We start from the raw sequence: 16,482 nt of genomic DNA, 5'->3' as shown, positions 1-16,482 counted from the left end.
GGACCCCTCCAGGGAAGAGTGCTCCGTGGGCCTGGAAGCGTGGCCCGTCCTGGCCTGGACCTCCCTCGACGGGGTGGCTCCCATGTGGAGATGCGTTCACTGGCTTCCAGCTGACCCTCTGGCGGGATCTTCAAAAGCAGCAGCCGCTCAGCCGTTTTAGAAGGACGGCGAGTGGAGCTTTCGCTCTCCTCTGGTTGAGGCCTCCGTTTTACTGTTGGTTTTCCGAGTGCTGGCCTTGGGGACCTCACCAGCACCGACCCGAATCCTCTGTGACCACAAATGCTCACGGCCTTGACGAGCCAGGCTTTCAGGGGCGTGGGTGGGGGATGGAGGGTGGGGGTGGGGGTGGGGGATGAAGGGATGGGGATGGGGGATGGAGGGATGCAGGTGGGGATGGAGGGATGGGATTGGGGATTGGGGTTGGGATGGAGGGATGGGGGATTGGAAGGGTTGGATGGAGGGATGGGGATGGAGGGATGGGGTGGGGGATTGGGATGGGGTTGGGATGGAGGGATGGGGTGGGGATGGGGACAGAGGGTGACGAACGGCAAGCAGGCTGCTGGAATGAGGGGACACTGGGTCCGCTAAGGTGACGGAGGAGAGTGCTTGCAGGCCAAGTGCTGTGGCCACGGTCAGCGTGGCTCTCAGGAGACCGAGGCCGAGCAGTGGACCTTTAGGACTGAAACAGGCACGTGGTGTTTGGAGGATGCTTACTGTCAGCCTTCGTAACAGCTGCCAGGCTTGGCGAGTCCTGTTCTAGGTGCAGCCTTTTAACGGACCTCGCCCCTCCCCTCCCCTTTGTCCTCCTGTGACCCGCCCCCCCCAAGTCACATGTGCCGCGTCTTCTCCACTCCGGGGGGCAGCACTTCCGCCCAGAGTTACACACAAGCTGCAGATTGAACAGCCACAGGGAGGACCACGGAGCGGCCGGAGGCGCGGGGCCAGAGGAACAGCTGCGGGCAGCTTGTCAGGCTGCCCCGCACACGCGACCAGGCCCCGGCAGCCGGGGCGGTGCCGGTTTGAGGGGCCCCAGGCGAGGGGACTGGGACCCTGAGGCACTTTAAAGTCCGTCACCATCCTGCCCACGACGCCGGCTTCGCACAGGCCTGCGGTCCAGACCAGGCGCCCAGACGCGGTTCCCGGGACCCTCTCCCCAAACCTGGACATGGGCTTCTCCGCGGTCCAGCGACTGCCCGTCACCCAGGGAACCGAGCACGACGGGGCCCGCACCGCGATAGCTTATCAGTAACTTCCGGAACGCTAAACCCTACGGTTAAAAAAGAGCATGTCTCTTCGAATTCAGGAACCAGAATCGAAGCCTTCGAATAAATACTTGCTGCTTGTAAAGCCCCTACCCTTTGGTTACCTCTAGAAACACAGGATTACGAACGTTAAAAAGTGCGATTAGCTTTCCCAGTTACAAAGGAGCCAGCAGTCCGCGCGGGACCGGCAGGCAGCCGGCTGCTGTGAGGTCGGGGTGTTCAGTGGGCGTCGCGAGGGCGCTGTCAGGACATCTGATGGACTGATGCTGGCAGGCTTCTCCCGCCGCCCACTCCCAGCTACGGCGGGCGAGGCGGGGAGGCGGGCGGTGGGGACGGGCCCGGCCCAGGGCGCGGCGGCGGGCCTCGCTCCCCTCTCCGCAGCTGCGGAGCGGCTCCTCCTGGCCCGGGGCCTCAGTACATGTCGCGGTAGATCTCCTGCAGCAGCGGGTGCAGCGCGGCGTCCGCCTCGGTCCTCTTGATGACCTGCACCAGCTGCGCGTGCTCCGTGACCAGCTGCCGCAGGTCCGCCATCTTCTGCAGGAGCTTGGGGAAGAGGAAGGCGGCGTCGGGGTGGTTGCCCTGCAGGTGCAGCCGGAGCACGTGCACGATGCCCTCCTGCATCTTCTCGATCTGTCCCACGTGCAGGAGGCCCGGGCGATCTGTCCCCAAAGGAGAGAGACACGGCTGAGTTGATGGTCACCATGGCGACGCCCAAGACACCAGCTCCCTTCCTGCCAGGCCTCTCTCCCCGGAAGCGCCGGGCTCCAGACACTGTAGACCTGACCACGAGAGACCAGAGTGGGCCTGGCCAGTGTGGCTCAGCGGGTAGAGCGTCAGCCTGCGGACCCAAGGGTCCCGGGTTCGATTCCGTTCAAGGGCACGCACCTCGGTTGCAAGCTCCTCCCCGGCCCGGGCCCTGGTCAGGGCTCCTGCAGGAGGCAACCAATCGATGTGTTTCTCTCACAGCCATGTTTCTCTCTGTCTCTCCCTCTCTCTCCCACTCTCCCTAAAACCAGTGGGAAAAGATCCTCGGGTGAGGATTCAAAACAAAACAAAACAACAACCAGAGGTTCAGTGAAGCGCGGGAGGAAAGGACAGGATAGAGACGACACGAGGCGTGAGGCCTGCGCGCAGCACGGCTGCTGCCAGAGGCGTTTCTGCCTAAACGTCGAGGGAGTTCGCGCGGACAGGACGGTGAGGGGAGCGGGAGGAGCCAGGACAGCCGTGTATGACGTCACGCGCGCTGCCCCTCACCCTGCGCTGCGCCACGGCGGCCGCCCAGCAGGCGTGTCCACCCGCACGGCCCCCGCGCGGAGGGCGGTGCTGAGTCCCGGGCCCCACCGTGACCCGCGGGACCGCCTGGGCGGGTCCTCGTTGACTGAAACGTGGTGCGGCGCACGCCTGTCATCATGTGACGCACCACACGCTGCATGACATCACGACTGCCAGCCAGACCTGACATGCTACTGAAGGGCTACGTGACGTGCTAATTACATGCAGAACATATACCGGTATTCACATGTCATAACTGTAACCAGAGCTACATAACGGACAGCACGTATTCACGCACAATACGCGGTGCTGTGTTGGTGTAACTCACTTGCTTTTGGTTGGTGGCAATATGGGGGCCCAGGCCCCCCCTTTCCCCCCTCCAGTGCCCGCTCCACGACGGCACCACCCACACCGCCAGGGGCGTGTGAGTGCCAGGGAGCAGGTGGCGCCGCTGACTCACCTCCGCAGCAAATGATGGCCGCCACGAACAGGGCGATGTCGCTGTCGTCCAGCTCCAGGGCGTTGAACTTCATGGCGAAGTCGAACTTGGGCTCCATGATGTCGCAGAAGGGCTTGCGCAGGCCCTTGAGGAACTCGCGGGTGATGAAGCCGCTGCCGCAGGCCACCAGCATGCCGTCCTTGTTCATGACGGACGCCAGCATGGCGAAGATGGCCTCGTACACGCCGTACTTGAGCAGCGTGACCTGGTCGTTGAGGTCCAGGCCCGCGAAGCCGGGGATGGCCTTGGCGAACTCCGTGAGCTCCGTGACGGTCTCCACGGACGTGCACTGGCAGCAGTGGAAGATGCGCACCTCCGCCTCCTTGTTCTGGATGCCGTTGGCCACCAGCTTGGCCACCAGCGTCTTCTCGGCCATGCACAGCGTCTCCATGTCGTGGATGACGAAGGGCTGCCAAGGAAAGCAGGGCCCAGTCAGGCGACGGGCGACACCCACCCTCCAGCCGTGCACCCCGATCGCCGGGAGAGCCGCGGCAGGTACAGAGCGCGGTCCTCAGCAGCAGGGTCAGTGGGACACGCGTCACCACTGCTCAGAAAGTGAGGTACGGGTCTTGGCACGAAAGCTAACGAGACAGTATTGGCAAAGCGCTTTCACTACGTTAGAACCTTCTCCGGATCCTGACGGCTCCTGCAGCCGCCGGTTACAGCCCTGCCCGGTGTTACTGCCCGTGGACTTCACAGAAGCGATCTGACGCCAAGAACACGCAACTCAGAAGGTCGGTGTTTGTGGGAAATAAGCAAACAAGCCCGTCAGAGCCCGGCTCTGGGGTAACGGGAAAGCATGGGGGCGGCTTTTCCCGGGCACGGGACTGACCCCTTCCCGTCAGAGCCCCAACCCTGGACCAGCTGACAAGCCCCGTGGCACAGGCCACACGCCCCCTGGCCATTCCCTCCTGAACCCCCGGGGCCTGCCCTCTCTGAAGACCTGGTGGAGGTGCCGGCCGGCCTGGCTCCATGGCTGAGCGTCGACCTGTGAACCAGGAGGTCACAGTTCGATTCTGGTCAAGGCACAGGCCCGGGTTGTGGCTCGATCCCCAGCAGGAGGCAGCCGATCCATGATTCTCTCTCATCATCGATATTTCTCTCTCTCTCCCTTCCTCTCTGAAGTCGAGCAATATATATATTTATATGTTTTAAAAAAGCTAGAGCAACTGGAGCTAAAACACCTTGAAACTTGCCCAACTTCCACTTTCGTGGTGAGACTGTTTAAAAACCCGTGCAGCTGAGCCTTCCCTTCGGAACCTGCCCTTGACTCTCAGGTCTGAGTCCGCTCACGTCTGACATCAGAGGTGGCCGTTCCCAACGTGTAAGCAGTCGTCAGGCCTGTGAGCAGCGCGGGGCAGACAGCGCCCGGCCCCCGACGGCGCCCCACCAAGACCCGCAGGCGCCCCGCCAAGACCCGCAGGCTGCCTCTGCTCACACCCCACGCCATCCTGTGTGTGTGACGATGTTACTTAGGACAAGCCAGCCCCAAAGGACAATGAAATGGCATTTCCTGTGGAAAGCGAGGCAGTGCCATCTTTTAGGGAACATCTGTGAGCTGTGGCAGGATCGCTCGGGATGGAATTAGTTCATGACTTCTGGTTGGGTTTCACTACACATTTCTAGAAATGCTATAAAATATTAGGTCTGTTTTTCAATCCAGGGACAACTTAAGTCGCACGCGTATTCCCATCGAGCAGGAGGAAAGCGCGGTGTGGCGCCAGGCAGCCGTCCGAGGGCCACGCTGGTCCTGGGGTGCCGGGAGCCTCGCCCGGGCGCCCGCGATGTGGAGAATGATGGGGGAACTCCTTCCCCAACTAGTTTCAGACCCGTTCTCAGCCACATGTCAAGAGGTAGTCCCCTTGCTTCACTTTTTATTTTTTTAAATTATTTTTTCAACATATTTTTATTGATTTCAGAGAGGAAGTGAGAGGGAGATAGAGACATCGATGATGAGAATCATCGGTCAGCCGCCTCCTGCACGCTCCCCACTGGGGATAGAGCCCGCAACCCGGGCCTGTGCCCTGACCGGAATCGAACGGGTGACCTCCATGGGTCAATGCTCAACATTGATGTCTCTCTCTCCCTCTCCCGGTCCCCCACACCCCTCTCTCTCAAATCAATAAGAACCTATTTTTTTTAAAAGAGTAAAGATGACTTTTAAGTTTCCTTTAGGTTCTGAAAATCCCAGGGAGAAAGCGAAGATGTCAGAGAGACCTAAGACGACGTGAAGGAGATCAGGGCGTCGGTTCCTCTACCTCGGGCCGCACTCACTGGTCACCTCCAGGACGGAAATGCCAAGGGGAAAGGCTGCCCGGGTGGCTCAGCTGGTTCGGCTGCGGTTCAATCCCCGGTCAGGGCACCACAAGGCAACCGATGAATGCATGAATACGTGCTGCGACTCCTCTCTCTCTCTCTCTCTCTCTCTCTCTCTCTCTCTCTCTCTCCCCCCCCTCCCTCCCTCTCTCCTCCACCCCCCCCCTCTCTAAAATCAATTTAAAATTTTTTAAAGGTTATTTGGCTTTAACCCTTGTGGCCCAGAGAGGGTCTAATTTGCAGGCACCCCTGGCTGCCGGGCGCGACTGTGGCTTGTTTAACAGCTGCCTGAACCCTCCTCAACGCCTCAGCCCCTTTACGGGGAGAGCCCATGGGAATTAAAAGGCTCCATAAGAAAAGAGGTTTGGTTTGTTCATGAAAGCCAGAGCTTGGGAAATACTTTCCTTTCCTGTGACTGCAACTTCCAGCTTGTGATTCCCAAGGAGGCGGCTTCAAGCGACTCACGAGCACCCATGGGACCCGGGACCCGGGTCCGAGGGAAAGGCCCATGTGGTCATCGCCAACCTCGCCGCCCCCTCTGAGGGCAGCTCGGAGGAGAGCTCTGCAGCGGAGGCGACCCAGTTGCGGAGGACGCGGGGCAGCAGGACGCGGGCTGGCAGGGGAGGCCGTGTGTGTGTGTGGGGGGGGGGGGTCCCCAGGGAACTCACAGAGGCTCCTGAGGAGGCAGAGGCCAGAACTGCCCACAACAGCCCGTCAGCACAGGCCCTTCTAAGCTGGGAGCTGTGAGTGTGCCAATTACACTCATTCTAAGAACGTGGTCGCTGGGAGCTGTGAGTGTGCCAATAACACAGTCATTCTAAGAACGTGGTCGCTGGGAGCTGTGAGTGTGCCAATTAAACAGTCATTCTAAGAACGTGGTCGCTGGGAGCTGTGAGTGTGCCAATAACACAGTCATCCTAAGAACATGGTCGCTGGGAGCGTGCCAATTACACACTCATTCTAAGAACGTGGTCACAGGGAGCTGTGAGTGTGCCAATTACACACTCATTCTAAGAACGTGGTCGTTGGGAGCTGTGAGTGTGCCAATTACACAGTCATTCTAAGAACGTGGTCGCAGGGAGCTGTGAGTGTGCCAATAACACAGTCATTCTAAGAACGTGGTCGCTGGGAGCTGTGAGTGTGCCAATTACACACTCATTCTAAGAACATGGTTGCTAGGAGCTGTGAGTGTGCCAATTACACACTCATTCTAAGAACGTGGTCGCAGGGAGCTGTGAGTGTGCCAATTACACAGTCATTCTAAGAACGTGGTCGCAGGGAGCTGTGAGTGTGCCAATTACACAGTCATTCTAAGAACGTGGTCGCAGGGAGCTGTGAGTGTGCCAATAACACAGTCATTCTAAGAACGTGGTCGCTGGGAGCTGTGAGTGTGCCAATTACACACTCATTCTAAGAACATGGTTGCTAGGAGCTGTGAGTGTGCCAATTACACACTCATTCTAAGAACGTGATCGCAGGGAGCTGTGAGTGTGCCAATTACATACTCATTCTAAGAACGTGGTCGCAGGGAGCTGTGAGTGTGCCAATTACACACTCATTCTAAGAACGTGGTTGCTAGGAGCTGTGAGTGTGCCAATTACACACTCATTCTAAGAACGTGGTCGCAGGGAGCTGTGAGTGTGCCAATTACACAGTCATTCTAAGAACGTGGTCGCTGGGAGCTGTGAGTGTGCCAATTACACACTCATTCTAAGAACATGGTCGCTGGGAGCGTGCCAATTACACACTCATTCTAAGAACGTGGTCGCTGGGAGCTGTGAGTGTGCCAATTACACACTCATTCTAAGAACATGGTCGCTGGGAGCGTGCCAATTACACACTCATTCTAAGAATGTGGTCACTAGGAGCTGTGAGTGTGCCAATTACACACTCATTCTAAGAACGTGATCGCAGGGAGCTGTGAGTGTGCCAATTACATACTCATTCTAAGAACGTGGTCGCAGGGAGCTGTGAGTGTGCCAATTACACACTCATTCTAAGAACGTGGTCGCAGGGAGCTGTGAGTGTGCCAATTACACACTCATTCTAAGAACGTGGTCGCAGGGAGCTGTGAGTGTGCCAATTACACACTCATTCTAAGAACATGGTCGCTGGGAGCGTGCCAATTACACACTCATTCTAAGAATGTGGTCACTAGGAGCTGTGAGTGTGCCAATTACACACTCATTCTAAGAACGTGATCGCAGGGAGCTGTGAGTGTGCCAATTACATACTCATTCTAAGAACGTGGTCACTGGGAGCTGTGAGTGTGCCAATTACACACTCATTCTAAGAACGTGGTCGCTGGGAGCTGTGAGTGTGCCCATTACACACTCATTCTAAGAACATGGTCGCTGGGAGCGTGCCAATTACACACTCATTCTAAGAATGTGGTCGCTGGGAGCTGTGAGTGTGCCAATTACACACTCATTCTAAGAATGTGGTCGCTTGGAGCTGTGAGTGTGCCAATTACACACTCGTTCTAAGAACGTGGTCGCAGGGAGCTGTGAGTGTGCCAATTACACACTCATTCTAAGAACGTGGTCGCTGGGAGCTGTGAGTGTGCCAATTACACACTCATTCTAAGAACGTGATCGCAGGGAGCTGTGAGTGTGCCAATTACACACTCATTCTAAGAATGTGGTCACTGGGAGCTGTGAGTGTGCCAATTACACACTCGTTCTAAGAATGTGGTCACTGGCGGCAGATCAAAGCTGAGGACAGCGGGTGAGCGACACGTTAGCATCTCTGGCTGAAATGTCCCCCCGCCCTGGCTCCTGGGCCTTGGGGTAGATGTTTTCCCACCACCTAAGGCCTGTCTCCAGCCCTTCCTGCCACCCAGGCTGACACCGGCCAGGGGACCGTGGACGCGGAGACCACGCAGCCGACACCCACCGGGTTGTTGCTGGCCTTGCCGGCGAGGATGCCACGGGCCTTGGCCTTGTTCATGTTGAAGTTCCGCAGGTAGGCCTCGTAGATGCGCTTGGCCAGGGACTTGAGGTCCGCAGTTTCTGAATCGTCCACGTCGTGGTCACACGTAAGGATTTCTGCTTTCAGTTTCGCTTTTTCGGATCTTGGCATTCGTCCAAAACGGATTGCTGGGGGGGGGGGGGGGGATGAAATGACGGGGACAAACAGAAGTGAGCACGTGGCGAGAAGGAGGGCTGACCGCGGCACGGAACGTTCGCGCGGGAATTACACTCGGAATGAAAACTGACAGGGAAGGTCAGAGGCGCCTCTCAGCCCCACTCCACTTTCTGCTTTGGAGATGAAAGTGAAACTCAGGCTCCCCGGTCCCGCCCCTTTTCAAAAGGTTAAAATAGCCCGGCCAGGGTGGCTCAGTGGTTGAACGTCAACCTGTGAACCAGGAGGTCACGGTTAGATTCCAGGTCGGGGCACATGCCTTGGGTTGTGGGCGTGCAGGAAGTAGCTGATCAACAATTCTCTCTCACCACTGATGTTTCTCTCTCCCTCTCCCTGAACTCTTTCCTCTCTGAACTCACTAAAGTTATCTATTTTTTTAAAAATTTCAAGGTTAAAATAAAAGGCAACGGCATGAATTGTGGCTTTGGTAGGACGGGCTCGCGGGTGCGTCATCGGTCTGTGATTAAGGAGATGAAGCTGGGCCTGGGAGTGCGTTTATACCGCCCTTTTTCTTTTTCCAGAAGGCAGGCTGCAACTTCTATGAACTCGTTATTTTATTTTTTTAATGTTTATATTGATTTCAGCGAGAGGAAGGGAGAGGGAGAGAGAGAGAGAATCATGGATCGGCAGCCTCCTGCACGCCCCCCACTGGGAATGGAGCCTGCAACCCGGGCCGGTGCCTGACTGGGAGTCCTGTGACCTCCTGGTTCATGGGTCCACGCTCAACCTCTGAGCACACTGGTAGGGCTGAACTCGTTATTGTAAATTCACTTTCACGTAATAACTGGCATGTTCTAAAATGAGGATAGGTTTTAATGCAATTAAACTCACACTGGAGCAGGATGCTGACGATGGCACACACTTCTTACGTGTGATAACCTCACGGCACTGCCTACCATCGGTGACTGACAATCGGTTTAAAGTCTCACATCACCGAGTCTCAGCGTCTGACGCTTCTAACAGCGACTCCCGCGCTGGGCTGGCCGCAGCCACGTGAGGCGCTTCCTGTCTCGGGCATTCACGGCTGCGGCAGGACCCGGGCACTGTCCGGGCTGCGGCACGACCCGGGCATTCACGGCTGCGGCACGTGCTTTCCTTCCGCCGGAGCCCGGAGAGGGAGCGGCCGGGCTGGAACGGCGACGGCAGCCTTACCTACCGTTATGGGACATCCCGACCGAAAGGCACTTGTGGAAGCGGCAGTACTGGCACTTGTTCCGGTTCTTCTTCTGGATCTTGCAGCTCCGGTCACACTTGTCGTACACCAGCTTCAGGCGGATGGTTCGCCGGAAGAACCCCTGCGGGAGGCGGGGACGTGAAGTGGCCGTCCAGGCTTCAGCCACACCCTGTTCACGCGTTACCTCCCCCCTGTTCTCGCGTTACCTCCTCCCTGTTCACGCGTTACCTCCTTCCCTGTTCACGCATTACCTCCTCCCTGTTCTCGCGTTACCTCCTCCCTGTTCACGCGTTACCTCCTCCCTGTTCACGCGTTACCTCCTTCCCTGTTCACGCGTTACCTCCTCCCTGTTCTCGCGTTACCTCCTCCCTGTTCACGAGTTACCTCCTCCCTGTTCTCGCGTTATCTCCTCCCTGTTCTCGCGTTATCTCCTCCCTGTTCACGCGTTACCTCCTCCCTGTTCACGCGTTACCTCCTCCCTGTTCTCGCGTTATCTCCTCCCTGTTTAGGTGTTACCTCCTTCCTGTTCACGCGTTACCTCCTTCCTGTTCACGCATTACCTCTTTTGGCATGAACTAAATTCAGAGACATAGTTCTGAAAAGTCTGATGTAATTGGGACTAGTTGAAAATAATTTAAATATCATTACAGGGGAAAGTGGACTCCGGTGTAACCGACTCTCAGACGACCAGCTCTGCTGCGCCTCACGGCGCGGAAGGCCCTGACGTGTGCATGGAGTTGTAAAGGGACGCGCTGCCCTGGGAGCCGCAGGTGTGGGCACGTGTCCTTCTTACTGTCACGCTGGAAAGCCACCGAAGGGCCAGGGACCCAGCGGGCAGAATGCCGGGCGCGGCCTGACCTGCGGAGCCGCGGGCCTGCGTCACGTGTGTGGCGGGCTGGCTGCGCAGCCGGAGTCGTGGGGGGTCAGGAGCCGCTGGGGCGGGGCAGCACCGGGCCGCTGTCGCCAGGCGCCGTGGGCCGCGGAGCGAGAAAGACGCGCACGTCTCTGATCGCCATGGGACCCCTGCCCTCCCGCGTGCTGGTGAGGATGCGAGAGGCGGGGCCAAAGCTCCCAGCCTCGTATCCAGTGACGGGCCCCTGAACGGAGACCGTGCCTTTAGAGCACAGGTCCCTGCGGCGTTTACAAGGCCAGTGGGGGCCTGCCCGGCTCTCCGAAGAGAGACATCCTGTTGCTTAGCTCCGTTTCGTATCGACTGCCTTCGGCACATCTGTTTCCGCAATGACAAACGTTGTGTGTAAAATAAAAGGGCCCTCGCCGCTGTGGCTCAGTGGGTAGAGCGTCGACCTGTGGACCAAAGGGTCCCGGGTTCGATTCCGGTCAAGGTCATGTACCTCGGTTGCAGGCTCCTCCCCAGCCCAGGCCCTGGTCGGGTTGCCTGCAGGAGGCGACAAATCAATGTGTTTCTCTCACATCGATGTTTCTCTCTGTCTCTCCCTCTCTCTTCCACTCTCACTAAAATCAATGGGAAAATACCCTCAGGTGGGGATTAAAAATCCTATATAATAAAAGGGTAATATGCAAATTGACCCTAACAGCAGAATGACTGGGAATGACTGGTCACTATGACACACACTGACCACCAGGGGGCAGACGCTCAATGCAGGAGCTTCCCCCTAGTGGTCAGTGCGCTCCCACAGGGAGCTCTGCTCAGCCACACCCAGGCTGACGGCTGCCAGCACAGTGGTGGTGGTGGGAGCCTCTCCTGCCTCCTCAGCAGCACTAAGGATGTCCGACTGCAGCTTAGGCCTGCTCCCCGCTGGCAAGTGGACATCCCCCGAGGGCTGCCGGGCTGCCAGAGGGATGTCTGACTGCCAGTTTGGGCCCGATCCCCCAGGGAGTGGGCCTAAGCCAGCAGGTGGACATCCTCTGAGGGGTCCCAGACTGCAAGAGGGCATAGGCCGGGCTGAGGGACCCCCCCCCCCGCCCCCGAGTGCACCAATTTTTGTGCACCAGGCCTCTGGTAAGTAAATAAAATAAAATGAACCACATGTGGTCCCTGGAGCAGGCCGCCTGCTTGCTCCTCGGGGGCCCACGTACCTTGCAGCCTTCACACGCGTGAACCCCGTAATGGTAGCCTGAGGCTTTGTCCCCACAGATTCTGCATTCGATGTTGAGTGCTGTGCTGGAGGCCTCGTCGGCGCTGCCGGGGACCACAGGGTAAGACACCGACGAGGGGCTCGAAGCCGGGGAAAGCGTGTCTGCGGACAGACAGGAGACACTGGTGAATTTTCACAGCATCCCCCCCACCGTCTGTCTCCATCAACTTCATGAGGGTCTGATGTCACAGGGGAGGGGCTGAGTGAGGAGCTGCAGCTGTGGGCGGGGCTCCTGGCCTGAGGCGCCCCTGTCCTGGGCTGTCCCACCCCTTCCTGTGCCCCTACGACTGCTATGCACTGGCATCGCCCACAGGCCCGCCCAGCTGCCCGGGTTCTGGACCTGCAGACCTGGCTGTCTCGCCGGTCCCTCCACCCCCCGGCTCCCTGAGCCCCCGCCCCCGATGCATCCTACAGAACCCGTTACTCTGCCTGCTTCCTCCCAGGTCTTCTGCATTAACTCGGCAAACTGCACCAGGACGAAGCATAAAAATCCACGTGGGCGCCAAAAGCAGAACCCGGGAAAGGAAAAAACAAGTTGGACTCTCTCTTTTCTTAAAATATATTTTTACTGATTTCAGAGAGGAAGGGAGAGCGAGAGAGAGAGACATCAATGATGAGAGAGAATCATGGATCAGCTGCCTCCTGCACGCCCCCCAGTGGCGATGGAGCCTGCAACCTGGGCATGTGCCCTGACCAGGAATCGAACCGTGACTCCTGGTTCACAGGTCGATGCTCAACCACTGAGCCGACAAGGCTAAGCTGCACTCTCTTCAAATTAAAACGCCTGCTCTGCAGAACACACCGTTAAGAAGATGAAAGACAGGCCACGGAGCAGGAGAAAACATCTGCAAAACACACGTCTGATAAAAGGTTCGTAACTCAAGTGCGCAAGGAGACCTAACTGTCACAATAATAAAACTGCCCAATCGCCCCGACCGGTGTGGCTCAGTGGATAGAGCGTCGGCCTGCAGACTGAAGGGTCCCAGGTTCGATTCCGGTCAAGGGCATGCACCTTGGTTGCGGGCACATCCCCAGTAGGGGGCGTGCAGGAGGCAACTGATCGATGTTTCTAACTCTCTATCCCTCTCCCTTCCTCTCTGTAAAAAATCAATAAAATATATTTAAAAACAAAACAAAACAAAAAAACAACCACCCAATTGAAAAATGGGCCAAGGTCTGAACGGACGCCCACCGGAGAAGGCGGACCGGCTGTAAGGGAGCATATGAAACGACGCGATGCGCCGTCGCCGGTCGCTGGGAAACGGAATGAACACGACAGTGAGACGTCACTACACGCCTATCAGGATGGCTAACTCCAAACCCTGCCACCACCGTGTGCAGGCACGGAGGCGGGGCAGGGAACCCCAGCGCGCAGCCACTGCGGAGGGCAGGTCGCAGAGTCCCACACGCGAGAGGAATTACGTTCCCAGAGATTCACCCGAGCCATCTGGCAACGGACGTCCACGCAGAAAGCGAGCTCGAGCACCCAGTGCCCTCGGCAGGCGAGCGGGTGGAGAGGGAGCGGCCTGCGCGCTCCAGCCGGAAGTTCTGGCACAGGCCGGGCTGCAGGCCGGGGAGACGATCGTGGCTCAGTGGGGCCAGGCGGGCCGGGCTGCAGGCCGGGGAGACGATCGTGGCTCGGTGGGGCCGGGCGGGCCGGGCTGAAGGCCAGGGGCACAGGGGCTCTCTGGCGGTCAGGAAGCCACTCGTATAAAAACACGATGTGGACGCGCGAGACTACGCCCTTGTCAAAATCCACACAACTTCACAGTAACGAGCGGTCCTTAATGTTGCAAATAAAGCAAAACTGATGCGGGAGGTCTGGGGAGCCCGATGGAAGGCAGCGTGCCTCCCCCACCCCCCAAGAACCCCGCGGGGTTCCACAGGCACGGAACAAGCTCGCTGAGGGGGAGAGGCACTGCCCTCGGAACCTGGGGAATGAGTGGGTCGGAGACTCAAGGCTGCAGCTCCAGGAGCACTGCACGCGAGCTGATGAAGCAGCCACGGGCTGGGCTGACACGTCTGAAACCGCTGCGCACACACGTACTGGGAACGAGCAATTGATGGAAGGAGTGTGGAGGGCGGAGCCGGGTTCCCGCTGCCGGAGCTGGGCGAGTAGGATGACAGAGGAGGAGGCCAGAATGCCCCCGCGGAGATGGCGAGGCCAGAGAGATGTGCACAGATGCGATTGCTATGTCTCTGCTCTGTCGGCCGAGAGAGATGAAAAGAAGAGAGACCCAGGAGCAACCTGAGATGACCCGAGGGGACACCCCGGGCTCCCAGGAGCTGGACACGGCGCTGGTCCCCCACTCACAGTGGGAAGCTCAGAATTCATGGGCCGCTTGGCAAAGCGCTTTGCCCCAGTACCGGGCAAAATTACCTCTGGCATCAAAACAAGGCCCGAAAGGATAAAACATTTTCAAGCAATTGAACTGCATCCTAGAACAAAGCTCAAGAATACCTACAGGAAGACAGAAATATCTGTCACCAACACAATGTACGACATCCAAAAAAATGACAAAACATGCAAAGCAGCAGAAAATGTGACCCATAATAAGGAGAAAAATCAGTGCGCTGAAACGGACCCAGGGATGACTCATACAGGTGATAGATTTTGTAGACAAGAGATTTTTTAAATGTCCAAGAAGCCAGATGAAAGACTGAACATGTTAGGTAGAGAGAGGGGTAAAAAAAAATAAACCATGATATCATAATATCTGATATGAAAAAGATATTGAATGGGATTGGGAGAAGATTAGATAGGACAGAAGGAAGATCAGTAAACTCAAAGACATTGCAAAATAAACTATCCAAAACGAAACATAGATTAAAATAAGACTGGGGGAGAAGAAGGAAGAGGAGGAGGAGAAGAAAGAACATAATTTCATCTGTGAAATCTATCAAGCATCCCAATATATAAAAAGCCAGGGGCCGTCACAACCGAAACAACTGGACCGATGACCGAACAGCAGGCTGAGTGGGGCGACCAGGCCAGCAGGAGGGGCAGTTGGGGGCAATCAGACTGGCAGGCAAAGACAGTTAGGGGTGATCAGGCTGGCAGGGGAGGCAGTTAGGGGCGATCAGGCAGGCAGGCGGATGAGCAGTTAGGAGCCAGTGGTCCGGATTGTGAGAGGGATGTCCCGGATTGGAGAGGGTGCAGGCTGGGCTGAGGGGGCCTCTAGTTTAAAAACTAAATCAATTCTACAGAAATACGTCCAAAAAAACAGAAGAGGAGGGAATACTCCCTAACTCACCCCTGAGGCCAGCATTAATCTAATACCAACACCAGACAAAGACTACAAGGAAAGAAAATAGAACCAATACACTTCGTGTACATGGATGCAAAGATTCCTAAAATGTTAGCAAGTATATGAAGAGGGTACTACACGAAGACCAAGTAGGATTTACCCCGGAAACGCAAGGTTGTCTTAACCTGTGAAAAAAGAACAGTGTAATTCACTAAATGAACAAACTAAGAAGGAAAAACAATTCGATCCTCTTACTTGATGCAGGAAAAGTATCGGAAAAAATCCAACATCAATTCTTGGTAAAAACTCAGAGAACTAGCATCAGAAGGGAACCTCCTGAGCTTGATGAAGAACAGTTGTAAGAAACTATCGCTAACATCATGCTTAGTGGCAGGAGACGGAGTGAATGGATGCTTTCCCTCTGAGATCGGGAGCAAGGCGGGGATGTTTCAAGTCCACCCAACGTTGTACTGGAGGTTCTAACCAGTGTAATAAGACAAGGAAAATAAATAAAGGCGTCCAGCTAGAAAAGGAAGAAGGAAAACGGTCTTTATGTGCCGATGACACAATTATCTGTGTAGAAGACCCCAAAGAATGCATATAAAACCACTAGAACGGATTAATCCGTTCAACAAGAGCGTGGGAAAGAAGATCAACGGCAAATCAACTGTACCTTTATCAACAGCAACAAATGATCAGAAATTGAAATTTGAAAAGTATTTACAACTGCATCAAAAAAATATGAGACGCCTAGCCACACATCTGACAAGAAATGCGAAAGCCCCCGACGCGAGAAACTACAAAACATTGCCGCGGGCAGTTACAGGCCTAACGTAAGTGGAGAAATCAAGTCCTGGCTCAGAAGACCCAGCATGCTTAAGGTGTCCGTCCTCCGCCCCGCAGCGATCGCCGGGTTCAACGCGACCCAATCAAAGCCTCCGCAGGCTGCTTTGGGAGAAACGGACACGCTGATTCTAGAGTTAATATGGGAATGGAAAGGGCCCAGGATCCTCAAACGTCTTCAGGAGAGAAGAATCAAGCTGGAGGACTTCTGCTCCCCGACCTCGGGAACCTGTGGTATTGGTGTCAAATGAGACACACGCATCCATGGAACGGAACAGAGGGTCCAGAAACAGACCCACACCTATGGGCGGCCGATGCCGGACAAAGGTGCCAAGGTCACCGAGGGGAGGCGCTGGAACAATGACAGATGCAAGAGAAGGAGAGGAAAGAGCGTAGATCAGAGACAAGAACGAGCCACGGGAGTCTCACACGCCACGCAACCCTAAGAACGCAGACTTCCGGACGCGACTGTGGGTCAGACACGGGTTCCTCGGGTCTGACGCAGAGCAGGTCCGCGAGGAACACAGCTCTGGTCGGCGGACGTGGTCCCACCCAGGGCGTCAGGCTCCTGGAAAGGCCCCGATAAGACAAGCCCAGACTCGGGGGG

General features: G+C 56.6%; 1 protein-coding gene across 7 annotated transcripts in view; it reads right to left on the bottom strand.

Moving 5' to 3' along the window:
- Positions 1-489: 489 nt before the first annotated feature.
- The window catches only part of PPARA (peroxisome proliferator activated receptor alpha), a 45,042-nt gene continuing 29,049 nt past the window's right edge, over positions 490-16,482 (bottom strand). For all 7 annotated transcript variants that reach the window (XM_036300240.1, XM_036300237.1, XM_036300238.1 and 4 more), the window contains 5 exons: positions 11,726-11,886; positions 9,650-9,788; positions 8,245-8,447; positions 2,995-3,442; positions 490-1,921 (listed from right to left, as the gene is read on the bottom strand). In XM_036300240.1, the coding sequence (XP_036156133.1) occupies positions 1,674-1,921; positions 2,995-3,442; positions 8,245-8,447; positions 9,650-9,788; positions 11,726-11,886 (1,199 nt within the window). In that variant the 3' untranslated portion in view covers positions 490-1,673. The remainder of the gene's footprint in view (positions 1,922-2,994; positions 3,443-8,244; positions 8,448-9,649; positions 9,789-11,725; positions 11,887-16,482) is intronic.

The sequence above is a fragment of the Myotis myotis genome, unplaced genomic scaffold (genome assembly GCF_014108235.1).
Source record: "Myotis myotis isolate mMyoMyo1 unplaced genomic scaffold, mMyoMyo1.p scaffold_m19_p_3, whole genome shotgun sequence".
NCBI classification, from domain to species: Eukaryota; Metazoa; Chordata; class Mammalia; order Chiroptera; family Vespertilionidae; genus Myotis; species Myotis myotis.
This window is presented reverse-complemented; position numbering and strand designations above follow the sequence as displayed.